The 20,867-nt window shown below is 40.9% G+C and overlaps 1 protein-coding gene across 4 annotated transcripts in view; it reads left to right on the forward strand.

The window, feature by feature from the left end:
* Positions 1-5,169, forward strand: part of SAMD8 (sterile alpha motif domain containing 8) — a 90,674-nt gene extending 85,505 nt beyond the window's left edge. For all 4 annotated transcript variants that reach the window (XM_058299096.1, XM_004477382.3, XM_058299095.1 and 1 more), the window contains exon 6: positions 131-5,169. In XM_058299096.1, the coding sequence (XP_058155079.1) occupies positions 131-435 (305 nt within the window). In that variant the 3' untranslated portion in view covers positions 436-5,169. The remainder of the gene's footprint in view (positions 1-130) is intronic.
* The last annotated feature ends 15,698 nt before the right edge of the window (positions 5,170-20,867 follow it).

Genomic DNA, 20,867 nt, shown 5'->3' on the forward strand with positions numbered 1-20,867 from the left:
TGCAGAGGAGACTGTGGAAAGGGTGTCAAGTCCTAAGAAGAATGGGTGAAACAGAACTGACATGAGAAACATGTGACTTAGAGACATTGGAAGATACATGGTTTTAAAATGATATTTCTCTTTTTCTCAGATACGCCAAGAAGCTGGAATTTCTTGCACACTTTATCCTGGGTTCTCAACCTCTTTGGAATCTTCTTCATCTTGGCTGCCCATGAACATTATTCCATTGATGTATTTATTGCTTTTTATATCACAACAAGACTCTTTTTGTACTACCATACTCTGGCCAATACCAGAGCATATCAGCAGAGCAGGAGAGCAAGGATTTGGTTTCCCATGTTTTCTTTCTTTGAATGCAATGTTAATGGCACGGTACCTAATGAATATTGTTGGCCATTTTCAAAACCAGCAATAATGAAAAGGCTAATTGGTTGAAGACAGTATCCTTGTCATGAGTTCGTGGTTAAATATACTGTAGTTGTTGAAAATGAATAACATTGATTTTTCACCCTAGCTTGTTCCTGGATGCCTTGCTTTTGGCTTATATGAGTAAAGCTCCTGTTCTGAGCAGGGCTGTGATTGTAAAAAGCAAGAAAGAACAATCAAGAGTCTTTACATAGATTTGAACAGAAAATTTAAGTAAATTTTTCCTGCCCTTCTCTTTAGGCAGTTAATGTTTGAGATCAGGCTGTTACCCTTACCTGTTAAGTATTTCCTTATTGAATTTAAGCAAATCAATTTAAGCAGTTTGCTGTTTGAAGGATTTGTATTGGTTCCCAATTGGACTCTAGTCAAGAAATAATATCTTTTGAAGCTCCTTATCATCTTCAAAGGAAAAATCTCTACCAAGTGAGCAATACTTATTCTTTGAACTAATCTCTGTGTCTGTTTAGAAAATGCAGTTCAACTCTGGAAAGTAATCCATTTTACTGACAAATAAGTTTTACCTTTTGAGCCATCTTTAAAAAAAGGATTCTGAATATACCAGGATGCCTAAAACAAGAAGAGAATGAAAGAGTTCAAGAGGTGACAGAGTACTGATAGGGAAGCTACCTGCCTCCTCATTAATGCAAATGTAGTACTGGCATTTTTTTTTTTTAACCAAAGATGCAACAAAAGATGCAGTTCCTGTTTTGTTCTGAGGGTTCTGTATGACCATCAGTAAATATTCACGAAAGAAAAATGGTTGTATACATAAAAATAAAATTGACTTAATCTTAGTAATGTAGGTACCCGGAATAACTTTGTGCTATATTTGTTAGGCAGATGACAGCTCAAATTTTATGCTTTTTAAATGATGTTATTTAATGAGTAAAATAGGAGTGTTTTACCAGATGCTCGATAAAGCTCTTATGTCCTTAAATAGGGAGGTATGCATGCAAACTCTTTTTCTCTTTCTGAAGAGAAATTGATAACAGGTTTCAGATATAATAAAACTTTTCGGTTATTGAAATTTCTTGTGCATCAGAAGTAAGCAGTCTCAGACATATTTGGATACTCAAGGGTTTTGTTGCTTTCTGTTTTTAAATACAATTGTGTATATACATTCTTTCTATTTAATTTTATTTTGGCAGTCAGGAAGTGATAAAAATTTAGCTGCTGTTTATAAGACTATAAATTTAATACCTTAAGTAATTTTCCCTTATGATAACATTCATCATATTGTTTTTTGTATAATAGTTTCAATAGTAGGATGGTTATGGAATTAGAATTTGAACTCCAACTGGTGAGCTTAGCCACTTGGAATATTAATTGTGTAGTCTTTACATTCCATTTTAAAATAAGAAGTTAGAAAATGTGCTGGCCTATGGAAGTCTAAAATTAAGCCCCTCACCAGAAGACTGCTCTTTCCTTACCTGGTGAAGTATTTTATTTTTGCACTTTAATCCATACTCCCATCCCTGTATGAGCTATAGGGAAGCCTGAATGAATGTGGCACAAAAAGAGTATTTTGCGAACAAATTTCAACCAGTGCTGAATGACCACACTTTGGATCTGTTTTGAACATGATTTTTTATTTTTCAATTGAGAAATGGTACAAGGCAATTCCAATTTTATTATGTTTTAAATCTCACACTTCAGAATCATCTAATATCTTAAATTGTTGATTCTTTTACATGCTAGGACAAGAAATTGCCAACATTTCATCTAAGGAAATTGTATAATCATGAAGGGTGAAGGATGTTTCTCATGCCAGTTAAAATGAAGTGACCTTTAATGTCAGAAGAAGTGTTATTGCCATTTTTTCAAGTGGCAAAACAGGACTGAATTTAGCTAGGGAGGGACTGGTGTTGGCTTTTGAGAAGAAGTTTGAAAAGAAATCTGTGGCAACACTAATTCAAAAATGTTAAAGAAATAGCTACCTAATGGTAAATTTTCCTAACAGCAGTCTTCTTTCCTTCATATGGATTTTATGCTAGGGCAAAATAGAAAAAAATAAAGCAACGAACTTTGCAGAGCTTCTGATATTGAGTAGCCTAACAACAGACTACAAAAAAAAAAAAACCAGACTACAATGAGAATTATAAAAGAACTTTTCAGTCTTGCATTTATTTATATCTGTTTTGAGGAAAAGGTAAGCTAGATTTATAATTTATTGTTATAACTATTACAAGGCAGTGTTTACATAAATAAATAATCTCCAGGTCTATTTTCTTAGAAAATAATGGACAAAACTCTTTTCAGCTTTTATTTTTAATGTGAAACCTACATTTTAGTTGCTTTTTGTATTGTCCATAAATTTTCAGATTTTGTCTTTGTATTTCTATTCTTGTAAAAATCTAAACTATTAGTGTAAGGTTGTATTTACGTTTACATTTTGGCATGAGTGTGTCTAGGCAGAGAAGTTTACATGAGTTAGGTCTACATAATTTTTGACCTTGTATTTGGTTCTACTGTTGAAGGCTTCTGAGACATTAGTATAGAAGAAACCAAGAAGGTTTTGGTTTGGGTATGCAAACCCAAATATATTGAAAGTCTTGGATATATTTTCTGTGTTCCTGGGGTCAGGATTTCTTTTAGTTTGTTTTTTTGTGTGTGTGTTTCTTGATTTAAAACCAGGCAAAGCAGTGTTATTCCTAGCATAATTGAAGTTGGTAGGGAGTAGGAAGTCTTGAAGAAGGCAAGTTTTGCTGTTAATCATCAAACAATTTGGGGGCAACCTTCTTTGGCTGTGCTGCAGAATTCCCATCATGACTATACTCTCCAAAGTTCTCTATGGCCAGAATTGCTAGGGTAAAATACAGCTTCTGTATGCTAGCTCTATTTATTAGTATCCTTTCAAATCAGAAAGCAATGAGCTTAGCATTAAATAAGTGTGGGATGGTCTTAAGAAATACCCATTGACCATAGGTATGGCTGTGTTTTAAGAATGACACTGTAAGTGGTTATCTTTTCCTACCCTATGTTTGCTTGAGTGTTATTAGAATTCCAAAAATCCTATAATTTATAAACAGGGAACACAGGAACCAAATCCTTTAATAGCTAATGTGAAACAGTCTGGTTTTGGGAAATCTGAACAATGTTTATTACTAAAGTCATATTCATAACACTAACTTGCTTTGACTGTATTCAGCAATAGGCAAGTTCCTCATTAATTTAATAGTAACCTTTTTTTAAGGATCCTAGTTCTGAAATACCTGATAATATATTTTATCTTAAACTCTCTGGTTTAATTGACTTAATTTTTTTTGTACACTTACCCCTTATTAAAAGTAATTATAGTAAAAAAAAAAAAAGTAGTTATAGTAATAGTTGCTTCTTTAGGGTTTTCAGGTACTTGACACAGAAAAACTCCTCTAGAACAATCCAATTGCTTTCTTAAGCAGTAATAATTTCACTTAAACATTTTAAAAGCCAACAAAGTATGTAGTTTTTCTGTTTGTTTTTGGTGTGTTTTGTTTTGTTTTTTAGTTAGGCCAGTAAAAAGAATTTATTTGGGAAATGGGGGAAAGAAGAGATCTTGCTGAGAAATGGGATGGAAAGATGGAAATACACACCAAGATTTGGTTCAGGCTCCTCTAGTGAGAGAGAGCCTAAGTTTTGTTTTGTTTTGTTTTGTTTTTTGAAGTGCCTGGGGCCAGGGATTGAACCCAGGACCTTATATGTGGGAAGCCAGTATTCAACCACTGAGCCATGTTGGCTTTCCTGAGTTGTTTTTTTCATTTGTTTTGCTTGTTGTTTGTTTTGTTTTTTCAGGAAGCATCAGAAATCCAACCCAAGACCTCCCATGTGGGAGGCAGGAACTCAACCGCTTGAGCCACATCTGCTCTCAAGCATGTAGGTTTTATGCCAACTTTACTTGGATTTGTAAAGTTTAGCCTGAATTATCCCTATAACTCTGTAGAGGAGAATTCTTAGCAAGATAAAGAGGTGTTTTTTTGTTTGTTTTGTTTTCATGTCTTTTAGTAGCTTTGAAAGGCTAAAACTGGCCCGGCAGATGCCCCCAGTTTCAAGTAACTAAAATGTGACCTATTCCTTTGCGTGGGGTCCAATACAAATATCTACAAACCCTATAAGCCATCTTTCACTACCAATAAATTGGTTTTAAATACATTCAATTAAATTTTAAAAATTAATTAATTAATTAAATACATTCTACCCTAAATTTAACCAAAAGACTTTTTATTCAGTGTATTCCATGTCTCAGCATAACAAAGTTTTGTGCCTGGCAGGGAGAGAGGAGGAATACTGGGTTAATTTCATTGTTATTTCTGGTCTGTTGTTTCTATCTAATCTACTGGGTTATCTGAGGATTTGAACAAAGATAGCCAAGTGATGTTACCAGTTAGTAATGTCATCTTACAGATGTTTAATTTTATTAATTTTTCATTCAGAGAATCCATAGATTGTTAGGACAATGGAGTATTTCTGACTGTTAGAAAAGAAGTAAAAACTGGTAGTTAACGGGGGAAGCAAAATTAGTTTGAACTAAAATGGGCATGCTTTATTTTGAGAATTCTACCCAACTCTCCCCCTATCTACAGAGAAACTAGTATTACTTGAAGATGTGAAAGTTCCTATGGTAGCCATACCTTGAAGCACAGTATTGTACATAAGTAAATATCTTCATTCTAAATTAAATCCAGATTTAACTAATATATATTATTTTATATCTTTGATGTATTAAAATGTTTAAAAACACTAAAAATAAAACATTTGAAAGTTGGATTGCAGTCTCTTATTTAAATGTGCTTGCATTATTAATATAGCGGGTCTAATTTTTATCTGGTAAATTTTTATTTTTGCAAATTCTTAAGTACTGCAACTTTAAATCCTTATATAATAGTATCTAGTCTCTGGCATTTACCCTAATATAATTAGTAGTTGTTCATTAGATATGCCATTTTCCCTTCCCCTTTCTTTTCTGTAAAATAGGAAAGAAAAAAAATAGCAATTCCCCTGAGGGTATAGTTAAGGGGAGGTAAAAGAAGCAAATAAGTACTAATTCTTGGACGTGTTAACGTTTTGTTCTGTGGTTTATGTTAATTGTAAATTATATGGAAAGATGCCATTATCCTTTCAAGCTTTGGAGATATTTAGGAGTAGGAAAAGACAGAAAAGGAGTTGTCAGGGGTAGTCCAGTAGCCCAGAATCATGGAGTAGTTGGACCGCCTAGCATTGTCATAGCTGCAGGACCACATGAGCTTTTTCCACTGCTGGAGTTGCCTTCATGATTGCTGTGACTCTTAGGCTCTCTGGTCCTGGCCTCAGCTGGTTTCTCTCTTAGGAACTCTGGGAAGGAATAGCCCAGACCAGATCTAGAAGTATAATAGAAAGTGCATTGAATTTACACTCTGAAGGCCTGGATATAAGTTGTAGCTTTCCCACTAGTTAAAGCAGGCCTTTTCTCCAAGCCTCCACTTAATCTTAGGTGTAAAATATGGGGTGGGGGTATTATATTAGGGACCAGATTTTTGAAAGTATAGGCTTGCTGGCTCAGTGCCTGATGCTTAAATATTTGAATTTGAGGTCAAGAAGACAGAGCCTATGCCCCAGGGAATTAATAATTCAGCAGGGAAGATGACATGAAAAGGTGATGATATTTATTCGTGGTATAGGCCAGTAGATTTAAGATTGGCTGAGTATCTTCAAAGGTAGGCAAAAGGGAGGTGGATCATGGGGTTCTCTCGTGCCATTTTCACCTGGAGTTGACGTTTTACATATTTGGCTTTCCCAGTAGGCTTTCCTGTTGAAAGTAGGGTTGGGGTAAGGGAAGTGAATATTTGGAAACCCCTGAGGCAATAAACACTGTGGGAGAGGAACTAAATGGATTGTCTTCATTTAGTGGTAGCTTGGGAGAGGAAGGGTTCACTGAGGGTTGCTGGGTCCAAGATTTCATTAAGCATGTGAAACTTGAACTGCGCCCTTCCTGAAGTCAAGAGCATGCAGTTTTAAAGAGTATCCAGAGTATATTCGAGGCAGCAATCTGATTAAAATAAAATTCATACTATGGAGTAATGAGACACAAAGTAAGTCAAGGCAAGATTGTAAAGCAGGCTGATTGTCATGCAAAATTTTGGTTTTATTTTGTGTGTGTTAGGGAGCTGTTGACAGGGTATGTGTTTGATAATATCAAATGGAAGGATTGGGAATGCCTGTTACCAGGGTCTAAATTGTGGATACAGGTATAAATAGTTCTATAGATCAGGGACTAGTTTAAAGTAGAATATATAAATCAAAACAAGAAAGGTAAGATGGTGGAAAATACACAAAAGAACAAACTGGAGATGAAGGGAAGGCTATTGATTCTAAGATAGAAGGCCAAGGACAAGGCACAACTTGTCCCAGGCAAGGAAGATCAAGGCACCACACAAATGAATGGCTACTTGCTACTGTAATATGAATCTGGGGTGTAACATATGCAGTATCCAAAATTGACTTTCTTGTGGCCATGTACCCAATCCATGCGTTGGAGTGCTGGGCTGCCAGGCATGAAGTAGAGTTGGGGCTGGCTCTGGCAGAGCTGAGAGGAGGCTGCTGGGTTGGAGAGCACCTCAAGAACTTCGTTACAACCCTCAGCTGACTTTGGAGACCTAATAATACCTCTAAGGCCTCTCCAAGGAAGAATGATATTTAAATGCTAATTAATGTGTCTCATCTCACAGGGCTTTCTCAGAATCAGAAATATAAAACTACCATAACCTGTTAATATTCCAGCCTTAAGAGCCTTGGATCCTACTCTGAAGAGAATATCTGAACCTACTGGCTTTTGGGTACAGACTAAACAGCAGCCTTCATCAAGAAGAGGCAAAGTACATGAAACTGGAACCTATTTTTCCACAAAAACTGATTTTAGAGACCTACCTGGAGAGCATTTTGTCAGTCGCAATGCAATTTGAGGGACTTCAACGTAGTAGAACTCTCACATGTAGAAATTTGATAAGCCCAAGGGTCTAGGCAAGATTCTGAACTTTCTTTAATATTGATTCCAGAGTAGCACCCGTGATTTTTATTATCTTTAAAAGAAGTTATTAATTTTAAATAAATCATGAGCATGGTACCAAATGGTATACACTAAAAAGTCTGTTTTCCTCTTGTCCCTATGCCCCCACCATTTTTTCCCCTTCTGCGAGACAAACATTTAAAACTAGTTTCTTGTGTGTTTTTCCAGAGGTGTTCTATGCATATAAAAACAAATATATTTTTAATTATTTTACACAAATCATAGTATTTTATATATACTTTTTTTGCCCTCTGCTTATTTCACTTAAAATGCACCAGTGTCTTCCAGTGAAAGTCCACCCAGAACACACCTGTAGTTGAACAAATTGGATTTATTGCTCATCACAGTGAGGGAGCATGCACACCAAGGGGAACCACAGGGCAACTCAGTAAGAGAATGTTGGAAAAATTTTATCATAGGATTTGGGCTTGGTGTAGGTGGTTTGAGGCAAGGTTCTAAGGAAGTGAGGCTTTCTGTAGATTTTTTTTAAAGATTTAGTTTTTTTAAAAATTTCTCTCCTTCCCCACTGCCCTCCCCCCACAGTTGTCTGCTCTCTGTGTCCATTTGCTGTGTGTTCTTCTGGGTCTGCTTGTATTCTTGTCAGCGGCACCCGGAATCTGTGTCACGTTTTGTTGTGTCATCTTGCTGCGTCAGCTCTCTGTGTGTGCAGCACCACTCCTGGGCAGGCTGCACTTTTTTCGCACTGGGCAGCTCTCTTTGCAGGGCACACTCCTTGCACGTGGGGCTCCCCTACCCGGGGGACACCCCTGCATGGCACGGCACTCCTTGCGTGCATCAGCACAGCACATGGGCCAGCTCATCACACAGGTCAGAAAGCCCTGGGTTTGAACCTTGGACCTCCCATGTGGTAGGCGGTGCCCTATCTGTTGGTCCAAATCCACTTCCCTCTCTAAATTTTTAATTCTCACACTTAACATATGCTTTCAGGACCACAGTGGGATTTCTGTGCTTAGATATCTCAATAAATGTTAGCAGAAAGACAGGAATGAATCGAGGCTAAAGCTGTGATTGGTAAAGAAGCAGCAGTCACTCATATTAGTGTGGCTAGGATAAGGAAATGTTTGTTCATTTTGTATTTGGACAAAAGTTCATGTTTTGTCCGCATTCAGACATGGTTATAGAGTAGGCTTTTTTTGTTTTGAACCATCAAGGTCAAACATTTCCTTGTTTGATGTTCTATGAATTTTTTTTTGTTTAACAGGAGAAAAATAAGACTCAGCTGTGAGTGCCAGGCCAGCTTCTAGCAACGCTAAAGTCTGGCTGATGATACCAGACCACCTCCCATATATCGAGAATTGTTCTTATCTTTCTTACATCTTTATTAAAATTTTCTCCACTTACGTACATGAAAAATGAGATGTGCTGTATTCTTGTTAATGGTGGACAGTATGTATGTCATAATTTACCCATTCCCTGTATGGTGGACATTTAGATTGTTTACTGTTCAAACAATGCCAAAATAAATAACATGTCACTTTGCATATGTGTAAGTTTATCTATAGAATAAATTCCTAAAAGTGAAATTGTTGAGTCAGAAGCTTGGTACATTTTAAATTTTGTTAGATATGTTCAGGTAAACTTTTATAAAAGTTGTACCAATTTACTCTTCCACTAACAAGGTATGAGTTTGCCTGTTAATCCATGACATTGCTAAAAGTATATTTCCGAACTTTGTTATTTTTGCTAATCTGATGGGTTAAAAAAAAAAGATATCTTAATTTGCTTTTTGTATAAGCAAGCTGCATAAGTATTTTTGAAATAGTGATATAAAAGGGTATGGTAGAATAGTGACAACTTTATTGGTATGCAAATCTTTCTGGAGGACTAAAATAGCAGGCAATAATCTCTATGTTATATATTTTGTTAAAAGCCCCTGTGTTCTTTGCCATAGCTACTTCAACAAAAAATACAGACTGGTTAGCTTAAATAACAGGAATTTACTGACACAGTTTGAAGACTAGAAGTCCCAAATCAAGGGCATGCCTTTGAAGTCTGTAGTGTTCTGTTGGTAGCTTGTTGGCAGTCTCTGTCTTCTTCACATGTCTCTTTCCTATGGCTTGTACTTCCATGTCTGTGGCAGTTCGGCATTGTTTATGAATTCCAAAAATAGATATTGGATTGTGTTTGTAAACTAGTCTGTTCCTCTGGGCATGTTAGATTGTACTACATTTAGAGTTTTCACTTTTACTTGATTGAATTAAAATTAGGGCTTTGATTTGGCCCTTGGTGGATGGGAACGCATAGAGTAAATGACATAGCAGAGGAGAGAGTTTGAGTTTTTGATGCTGGAGCCCTGGGAAGTAAATACACAGAAGAACACAGAAAAATAGAGACTGCTCTGTAGACACAGCAGAAGCCCTGGGAAGAGAATAAGCCTGATAGCCTACAGCTACAGCTAAGTCAGGAGCAAAATGAGCCCAGGGAGAGATTTGAAGAAGCTGGGACCATGGATTCTTAAGACTAAGAGGTGTTAAAAAAAAAAAAAAAAAAAGAGGAAGAGGAAAGCTGAACCCTTGCAGATGTCACCCACCATCTTGCTCAACACGTGGTAAATGACTTTAGGTGAGAAAATACCTTTTATGGTACCTTGAGTTGGACTCTTTAGGGCAGGGTACCTGTAAACTTCTCTCCCAGATAAACATCTATTATAAAACCCAGCAGATTTCTGGTACTTTGCATCAGCACCCCTTTGGCTGACTAATGGAATATCCAAATTTCCTTTGCATATAAGAACTCCAGTCATACTGTATTAAGGCCCACCCTGATTAAATTGACCTCATCCAAATCTACAAATGAGTCCCCACACACGGGTTGGGGACATGGGTATTGTTAGGACTTGAAGATCCCACTGAGTTCACACTAACAGGACCCAGGAGTTAGGGCTTGAACATGTCTTTGAAGGTATAAGTTGTGAAATGGGAAAAGGAAGATGGTTTAACAGATTGAGTGTTTGTCCCATTTTATTTGTAGCATAGTTTTTAACTTGGCCATCTTGCCATTGGAAAGTAGCAGTGTTTCTGATAATTACTCCCTGAGTACCTATAGTAGGCAAAGTCCTGTCCAGTCCAAGGAAAATCTAGGAAGACTCAGTTACTCTTTCTATTTTAAAGTTATGTAAGGGGTAAATTGAGGGACGAAACGGGGTCCCTGTGATGGGACGAGCAGGGTCCCTGTTGCGGGACGAGTGGGGTCCCATTGTGGGACGAGCGGGGTCCCTGTTAAGGGACGAGTGGGGTCCCGTTGTGGGACGAGAGGGGTCCCTGGCGTGGGGAAGAAAGCCTCGTACGGCCGCTGAGGCTTCCCTTGGGGGCTCCGAAGGCGTGGAGGGCACACGACCCAGGAAGGAGTCGTGGAGACAGGCTGATGGCACAAGTCTGGTTTATTGCGGAAGGGGATGCAGATTTATAGGATTGGGGAGTGGTGTGGTGGGTTCTGATTGGCTAGGGCAAATGCTGTTTCCATATAAGGCAATGTTCTGGCATTGGGCTAGTGATTGGCCAGTAGAGTATGTGCTAACTCTTGATAGGCTGACACTGTTACTAAGCTGATAGGTGGCTGTAAGCTGTTGCTGGGCAAACAGCGTACTAAGAGATTAGGTTTAAGGGAGGGGGGAGGGGAAGTGAGAGCTGGGCTAGGCGGGAGATAGGAAGGGGGAGGGCGGTGCCGGCTAGCCGTTAGCAGCAAAGGCCTAGTCAGGCGTGGTCACCTTGTCTAGGCCCAGTGGGCAGAGGCGGTGTCACCTCTTGCCGCACTGTTTGCCACTGAGGCAAGTCGGGTGCCCCTCCTCCCACAGTAAATGTTATTAATACCTCTCTGTCCATTAGCAGTTGTTATTGGCCCAACCAACACATCATGTATGAGACATTCTAAGGACCTGAATTTACTGGTCCCAGATGTAGGACTCCATCTTAGATATATAGGCTCTGAGGTATGAAAGATATTTTGAAAGAATATTTATTAAATATTTATTGAGCACCTACTATGTGCTAGGCAATTTTTATGCTTTCCAGTGAGGGACATAGAAAATAAGTATATGAGAAATAAGCACCCCTGACAACTGTCAACTGACTTAGTTGCCACCAACTAGACAGTGGTGTTTCCCCACTGAACATAAATAATTTCATAGAATATCAATATCAGATGAGGACTGTCTGTGACCATGATTGTAATTATGCCTGAACAGACATAAGGACACTGTGCAACCACAAAAGTAACCATGCACCCTCTTTTTTTTCTCCCAAGCCAAACTGAATCCAGCTTTTATTAAAGATACTTTTCATAAACAATCATGGCGTTTCAAGTAGGACATCAGACAGACAGTCATTAACAGTGTACAACAATGTTCAACCTCCGTTCTTCAATGATTTACTGTTCAATGAACAGTGAAGTCTTCATTTGATGCTATGAACAGGGAAAGCTTAGAGTGAGGGTTGACATTTTACATTTAGCATGTTGTTTAACAACTTTTCATGAGCCAACCCCGATTTTCAGGAAATGAAATTAAAACAGCAGAATTATCCACAATCTAAAAAAGGAATTGCTACTCTTGAGGGATGCCATTTCTATGGGATCACTGAAAGTTCCAGATTGCATAACATCCTGGTAACCAATTTTTGGGGGTCAGGCCCCAACAGGTCTCTGAGTTTAAGAGAGTCAAGCCTTGAGGCCTGTAATCAGTAAGGGTTTTATCAAGCTCTTCTGGGTCCTGTCTAGGAACCTGGAAGAACTGAAGGATATACAAGGAAATGAACACTGCAGTAGAGTTGAAGGAGAAAGGGAGAATGCAACTGAAGAAGAACACAACATGAAACCAAGCAGCAATGGATATAATAGCAGGCTTTTTCTTTTAAGATGGATTTTTCAAAAAATCATGGGCAAGCTAGAATTATATGAGAGCCTTGTTTTGGGTTCAGTGTTTGGCCCTGGCAGGTGGGCACCAGCAGAGGGTGCTACAAACCTCCAGCAGCCTTTGTCACTCAGGCACCGAATGAACTATGGAACTTGCTGTTCTGAATAAAGTATAGTGTGTATCAGAATCACCTGGCTTGTTAAAATGCATCACTGGACACCCACTTTCAGAGTTTGAAACCAGGTGGTGGGAATGAGGGTAGAATTTTTGTTTCTAACAGGTTCCCAGGTAATGCTGATGCTCCCAGTCAGACTGGTTGCTTCCCTATTGGGAGGCGATCAAAATCACCTGAAGAGCCTTTTCAATTTCCCTCATGTGAGGCACCCTCCCCTATGGGCATTTTAGAATGGGGTAGGGTGAGAAAGCAGGTGTTCATGAAGCTCCCCAGCTCCCTCCTTCCTGTTAGGGTGATTGTGAAAGTGCTCTGCCAAGTTCTCTACAAATGATTACTCCCAGCATCCTACTTTATTATTCCCTCATTCCATCTTTTAATTCTGGTTTTAAATTTATACATTATTAGTGCATAGAAATATGATTGGTTTTGACATTGCCAAATTCATGTATTAGTTCTCGTAATTCTAGGAGTTCTGTAGATTCCTTAAAGTTTTTTGTTTGTTTATTTGTGTTTTTATATAGTCGTGGATAATCACAGCATTTGAGAATAGCTACAGTTTTATTTCTTCCCTATTCCATCTTGAACTCTTGTTTCTCTGGTGACCGGAACTAGATCTGCTGACCCCATTCCATCATGATATTCAGAAGCAGATATCACATCAGTTCACAAAGCAATTGATAGTATTCTGAATCCTATCATTGCTGTGGCAGTTTCAGATTATGCATTCCAAAAAGAGAGATTGTTTGTAAACTAGTCTGTTCCTCTGGGCATGATGCCTTTTGATTGTATTAGATTCAACTGAGATGTCTTTAGCTAAATTATGTTAAGATTAGGGCTTTGATTCGAACAGTCAGTGGGGTGTAATTCAGGGTTGAGTCCCTGCCCCCTTGGTGGACTATATAAATAGACACCCAAGAAGATACATGAGAAAAGAGAAAGCTCCAAAAATGCCAGAGGAGAGAACTTTGTCATGACACGGAAGAGGAATAACTTTGATCCTATGGCCCCAGGAAGACAGACAAGCCCTATGCCAGCCTACAGGTGAGATCAGAAGAACCTGGGCCCAAGGAACCTTAAGAAGAAGAAGGAAGGAGAGACCATCCACTATCTTGCTTCAACACGTGGCGACCAACTTTGGTGAGAAATCAACCTCGAGTTGGACTCTTTAGGGTCTTGTAACTCGAAGCTTTTACCCAAATAAATACCCTTTTTAAAAACCAACAGATTTCTGGTACTTTGCATCAGCACACCTTTAGCTGACTAATACAAATGCCCAGTGAGGATACTTACAAGAAAAACATGTGAAATGATAAGAGCACTGGACCAGAGAAGATGAGAGAGACCTAGTCTGTATGAAATAGTTTGTTGTCAGTGGCCAGAGCTAGAGAGTAAAACCCCCACCTTCCCACAGTTGAGAGGTTAGGCTCCAGCCAGGAGTGGAAGTACTCTAACCTTTATCACAATCCTACCACTCTGAGCCAGGAGTTGTGGACTGGTTCAAGTATTGGAGTTGTAGCATCTAAACAGACTCTTCTTTTTAAGGATTTATTTGTTGTTATTTTTCCCCCTTCCCCTCCCCCTCCTTCTGCCCTGCTATTCTCTTTTTTTGCAGTTCTCTTTTTTGTCTTCTCATTTTTTCTCCTCTAGGATTCACCAAGATTCGATCCTGGGGACCTCTGATGTGGAGAGAGGTTCCCTGTCAGCTGTACTGCCTCAGTTCCTGGTTTCTGCTGTGCTTCACCTTGACTCTCCCCTTCATCTCTCTTTTGTTGCATCATCATCTTGCTGTGTGACTTATTTGCGCAGGCACTGGCTCACTGCATGGGCATTGCACAGGCACTTGGCTCACCAAACAGGCACTCATGCAGGCACTTGGCTCACCATGTAGGCACTCGAATGGGCACTCAGCTCGCTGTGTGAGCAGTTTGGCTCACCATGTGGGCATTTGGCTTGCTGCGCAGGCACACTTTCTCTTCCTTTTCACCAGGAGGCCCCAGGGATCGAACCTGGGTCCCCTCATATGGTAGGTGGAAGCCCTATCACTTGAGCCACATCTGCTTCCCTAAGTGGACTCTTGTGCTAAGCCTTGGGGTGGGCCAGGGTTTGGCAGGGTGAAGTAGCCCTTAGCCCATTTGATAGGCTGGTGGAGTCAGTAGTTGCATTCTTTTGAAGGGCTCCAAAGGGAAAGAGCAAAAGTTTGGGCTTCTAATCTAGGCAGCAGGGAAGAGGAAGTTTGCGCTATCCTGGAAGAGTGAATTGAGGATAAATGGCATCTGGAAGCAATGTAATATGTTTGTGCCTTCTGTCCTTATTCACAGCTGGGTACCTTCATAAATTGACTGTGGAAGGGAAAAGGATGTGCCTCAAGCAGTTGGGCTCCCATTTACCATATAGGAGGGCCAGGGTTCAATGCCCAGGGCCTCCCGGTGAAGGTAAGCTGGCCTGCACGGTGAGCTGGCCTGTGCAGAGTGCTGTCCCATCTGGGGTGCTGCCCCATGCAGGAGTGCCTGCCAACGTGGAGAGTTGGCGCAGCAAGATGATGCAAAAAGAGACACAGAGGAGAGACAACAAGAGACATAGCAGACTAGGGAGCTGAGGTGGTGCAAGTGAATGATCACCTCTCTCCCACTCCGGAAGGTCCCAGGATCGGTTCCTGGAGCCACCTAATGAAAAGACAAGCAGACACAGAAGAACACACAGCGAATGGACACAGAGCGCAGACAACGGGGTGGGTAGAGGGGAGGATAAATAAATAAATCTTAAAAAAAAATGGACCATGGGAGCTTGACTTTCCTTCGTCTTCTCTTCACCAGTCCCCTGTTCCTGACTTCTGGGGTTGGTTCACTAAGCAGTTCCCATTTCTATAACTTCTCCTTCCTCCGTGTCTACACTTAAAGGCAGTCATTGTCTTTTCGAGACAAATATTAGCATTTCCAAAATAACATTCCATTTTCTTTTCCCTAGCTGTAGGATGGCATGTTCTGGAGTAGATTCAATTGGTGCTGCCTTTGGCCTCCCATTCTGGGCTCCACCCTCAACCCTGTAATCCTTCCTGTTGAGGAAACCTTTTAAAATAGAAATGGCTGATAACTTCAAGTGTCACGCGGTAATAGGGCTCAGCTTTCAGAGGGAAGGCCTGGATCTGTCCTCTCGCCATGATGTAGTAGAACTGTATGAATTCAGGCAAGTCACCAAACTGCTCTGTCTCAGTTTATGCCTTAAATATAATGGGATGGTAATCTTTGGAAGGCAGTATAGTCTATTGCTTTAAAGACATGGACTCTGAAGCCAAGTGCCTGGATTAAAATCCTGGCTCCTCCACATACTAGCTGTGTGACTTTGGGAAGTAGTAACATCTCTTCCCTCAGTTTCTCATTTGTAAAATAGAGGTGGGAATAGTATTTATCCTCATAGGGTTATTATAAGGATCAATGAGGGCAACGGATGTGGCTCAAGCGTTTGGGCTCCTGTCTACCATATAGGACGTCCAAGGTTTGATTCCTGGGGCTTCTTGGTGAAGGCAAGCCGGCCTGCACAGGAGTGTTGGCCTATGCCAGAGTCCTGGCCCACATGGAGAGCGGGCACAGCAAAATGACACAACAGAGAGACACAGAGGAGAGACAATAAGAGACATGGGGCTGAGGTGGCGCGAGAGATTGAGTGCCTCTCTTCCAGTCTGGAAGGTCTTAAGATTGGTTCCTGATGCTGGCTAAAGAGAGGACAAGCAGATACAGAAGAACACAGCGAATGAACAGAGAGAGCAGACAGCAAGCCCAAAACAACGGGTGGGGGCGAGGAGGAATAAATATTTTTTTTGAAAAATGAAGGATCAATGAGTTAGTATAGGCAAAGGATATAGAATAGTACCTGGCACATTGTAAATGTTAGATATTATTATTACTATTACTACTACTGCCACATTATCAGGATCCACATAGTTCATATTGTGAAAGTACTTCAAAACTGAAAAGTGATATCCACCCTTTGAATATTCCCTTAACCAAATGTATTAATAGTGAAGTTAGTTACACTGAGCCTTCAGGTTGAGGACTTTTTTTGAAGGTCGGCTTCCAAAAGCACCGATAAGCTGCCCTTGCCAGGGCAGTTGATCCATCCTCAGACTGGCATGGAGGACCCTGGCCCCCCGTGGCTTATTCAGAGCTTTGGCTGCTGGTGAATTAACTGAAGCCAGCACACCCTCGGGGAATGACAACCACCTCTGCAGGAGGCACTGGCCAATCTGCTAGAGGCAACCTGCGAGGTACTGGAGGATAGTCCTCATTTCCCATCTCATTTCACCAGGTGCTTGGGAGAATACAGCGAGTTAACAGATAGAGATATAAAAATAGAAGGTCTTTCTGGCATTCATACCTTACTGAACAGTGTGATAACAGGGATGTATCATCCCTGAACCAAACCTCCCTGAAAGTGAGTTATATTAGAGAGGCAGGATGCGGGGGTAAGCAGTATGTTCTCTTCTGATCTAGGGCTGTCTTGCTGGCCCTTGTGTTGACCGGGTCAAGCCTTTTCTGCTAGATCATTCTCCTCTAAATTGCAGTCACTGAAGGCTTTGGTCGAGTCTGAGGAAGTTTGACTCACTTTTCCAGTGACCTATGCTCTTCACGTCAGGAGCCTGGGAGAGGCTTTCTTTGCTTTTCAGCCCTTCTGCACTCACCCCACCCACAGGTGTTTTTGCTTTGGGCTTCCAGCCCTCTGTGGTAGATTGCATACTCCTTTGCCATGTGATTTCACTGCTCCTTCCATCAGAAAATGAAGTCTGTTTCCTCCCCCCTTGTTGGGGCTGACCTTGTGATTTGCTTTGCTTAATAAAATTTGGCAGAGGTGACGTTATACGACTTAGGAGGCTAGGCCTTCCGAGGCCTTGCAACTTCCAGTTTACCCTCTTGGGATGCTGGCCTGAAACTGCCATGCCATGCAGCAGGCTGTCATGGAAGATCTTATAAGGAGCAAGAGGCCCAGCTGACCAGGCTGACCCACCAGCAGCAGGCAGCTGCATGATAAGCCCACGGGAGACAGAAGAACTATCCAGACATTGCATAGAATCATGGAAATAATAAATTGCTGTTTAAGCCACTGAACTTTGGTATGGTTTATGTGGCAGTAATAACTGATCTACCTAACATTTTATTTCTAAAGCTCCTTCCCATTGGCACTCTGTGTCTTGACAGGTCTGGCTGTACTTCTTTAAGAGGCCATAGTGTGCTTTTCCAGTCTTCTTGGCCAGTATCCAGTTCCATCTTGTTCTGAAAGTCTCTTTTCACAGGACTTGTCTTGGCTCCGAGGCTGCTGTATTTTAAATGCAGTCTCATTGGTGAGTCACTGGTGCATTCTCACCTGGCTCTCCTGGAAAGTAAATGCTTTTTAAAATTTCAATTAAGAAATCACAAATTTAGTTTTCTTCCTGGCCAAGATGGAAAAACTGGGACCAGATAAACCCTTCTGCCTCACTGATGCTGCTAATAGGATGCTCCGCATATGATGCCAGCCAGCCCATGCTCCCCCTTGATCGGGACTCTACATACTTACCATTTCATGCTTGTAATTTCATGAAGGATGCAGAACCTGAGCAGGCACTGTCATTAGTAGGTTACACTCTAGCCTTAGCTGGCCTCTCCAGCCAAGTCTCACTAATGTAACCCCTTTTTTGTTATCTCCTCCCACAACATCCTATCTGTTGTAATTTCCATTCTTGCCATATGACTTGCAGTTTGCCTAACATGCCATGCTGTATGCCCGGGCATGTTTTTTTTATGTGCTGCCCTTTCCCTCATCTGCCAAAGAATCAACCTAACTGAGGCCTTCTGATGCTCCCACGGTGAACTGACTCCTTTTTAACCTCTGTGCTCTCTTCTTACAGCTATCCTTGCACCTCCGGATCTTAATACTTGGTCACGTTTGTCTCCCTTTCTGTGCTGTGAGATTGTTGGTTATTTCAGTCCCTAGCACAGTGACTGACACATGGTAGTCGCTTAAACATTTGTAGATTGGAGGCGGAGAGGAAGAATTGTGTCATAAGATCTCAAAGAGCAGGGATGGCCCCTTGACTAGAAGAGCCCATACAAAAGCTGGAATGTTTCTTTTGCGTGACGAGCACACTGACACTTGATTTCATGCTAGCAGAGGGCCACTGAGGCACTAATTGGGACTTCCCTAAGAGGCACGACAAGTTGAAGAGTTTCTTTTATATCACTTATAAACACGGGATTTGTTAAACTAAAAATACTGTGGTATAAACGAGAAGCATTTTGATTAACTTTAAGAACCTGGCAGGTAACTCTTTCCATATAAACAATTGATGGACCAAATTAGAAAATATTTTCATCTATTCATTAAAACAGATTTCCCAAAGACTTATACGGAGGGGCTATTTATTAGCGTGTTTCACTAGATTCCTGAAGGTAATAAAACAATTTCTTTTAATATACTTTATGATTCAGTCAAACCAACTCTTGTCAGCTGGGTCCAGTTAATCTGAATTAACTATACCTGGCATTGCAGAGAACAGAGTGATTCATTCAAATGTAGTGTCATTGTAGCTAGTCTCATAAAATTGCTGAAAACTCAGAGAAAACTGATGCTCTTTTGGAAGATGTGAAGGAAGTGTCTCTGGTACACTTTGGCCTCCAGATTTGAACCTCATGAGCTTGTAACTTTCTACTTGGAGTGGAGCTGTAGTGGCGCATTGACTCTAACAGTCTTCTCTCCTCAAGAAATAAAAAAAATAGGTGGCAGACTTGGCCCAGAGGTTAGGGCGTCCATCTACCACATGGGAGGTCTGCGGTTCAAACCCCGGGCCTCCTTGACCTGTGTGGAGCTGGCCCATGCATCAGCGCTGATGCGCGCAAGGAGTGCCCCTCCACACAAGGGAGTCCCCTGGGTAGGGGAGCCCCACGTGCAAGGAGTGCACCCCGTAAGGAGAGCCGCCCAGCGCAAAAGAAAGTGCAGCCTGCCTAAGAATGGCTCCGCACACACAGAGAGCTGACTCAGCAAGATGACGCAACAAAAAGAAACAGATTCCCGAGCTGCTGACAACAGAAGCGGACAAAGAAACAAGACGCAGCAAATAGACACAGAGAACAGACAACCGGAGTGGGGGAGGGTGGGGGAGAGAAATAAATAAATCTTTAAAAAAATAAAAAATAAAAATAAAAAAATAAAAAAATACACTTCTATGCACATATACACACAAACAGACTGATCATGGAAGATTCATCCTGTTAGAACAGAAGGGGGTGACCTGTGAGGAGGAGACCTTGCTACACATGAAAACACTTGCCCATTAGGGAGAGCAAAGAGGCCGTTACAGCTGGGCTGTGCCTCTAGAACTGGGCGGTTGGCATTTCTTCCAGCTGTTGACTTTTCTACCCTTTGCTAAAATTTCCTGGAGGTGGGGTTTCAAGGAACTAATGAAGCTTTGGGAAGAGCTGGAAGCAAATGTGTTTCCTATCCCAGGGGTGAGTGTGAAGGAAAATGGCCTCCCCTTCCTTCAGGGAACAATGTTGGGAGACAGAGTAATGGCCTTTTTTTTGAGCCTCTCCAAAAGCGGGGCCACAGCTGGCATGTGGGCAGGTCTGGTAATTCAAGAAACGGCCCCCTGCAAAGATCCACAGCAGGTGACTTTGGGCAGAGGGGCACCCCTGTGCTGTGGCTTCCCTTCCAAGAGAGACTCCATGGGAAAACTCTAAAACTAAGGTGGCCTGGTGCTCTGAACTAGTCATGGATGTCCCAATTGTGTCGCTTCGTTAACGCATTGTCTCACCAACCTTTGCAATTTCCTTTCTTTGGTTTCCTGCCATTTTTTTCTTAGTTGCATTGAGTTGAGTATCCCTGCTAAAATAGCCCTCTCAGGTTGTATTTACAGGGCTTAAAAAATTCCGTCCTCTGCAAAAGGATCTGGGAACATGGTATTCCTTGCCCTCTAATGGGCAATTATTTCTGAAGTGGTTCTTTTATAGATTTATATATATATATAATTTATACTTATATATATATTTTACATATTTACATGTCCTGTACCACTGGCTGCCTCTACCTACCTCTCCTGATTGGCTCTACTCTTCTTCTCTGAGGTGTCCCATTCCTTCTGCAACTGCCCATTTTATTCACTCAACAGCTAGTTGTTGGCCCGTTATGAATAAGGCCTATATCTCAGGCCCTTCTGGAGTTAAAAAAGATGAAGCTCACACTGTCTACCCTCCAGAGTTTGTAATTTAATAGAGAGAAATAGAAAAAACCCACAAATGACTGTAAAATGATTATAAGCACTCCATTTATTGAACACTTACTATGTGCTCGGTACTTTAAATGTAGTTTTTCACTTAATTCTTCCAACAGCCTTGGAAGGTGTTTTCCCCCTT

The sequence above is a fragment of the Dasypus novemcinctus genome, chromosome 6 (genome assembly GCF_030445035.2).
Source record: "Dasypus novemcinctus isolate mDasNov1 chromosome 6, mDasNov1.1.hap2, whole genome shotgun sequence".
Lineage (NCBI taxonomy): Eukaryota > Metazoa > Chordata > Mammalia > Cingulata > Dasypodidae > Dasypus > Dasypus novemcinctus.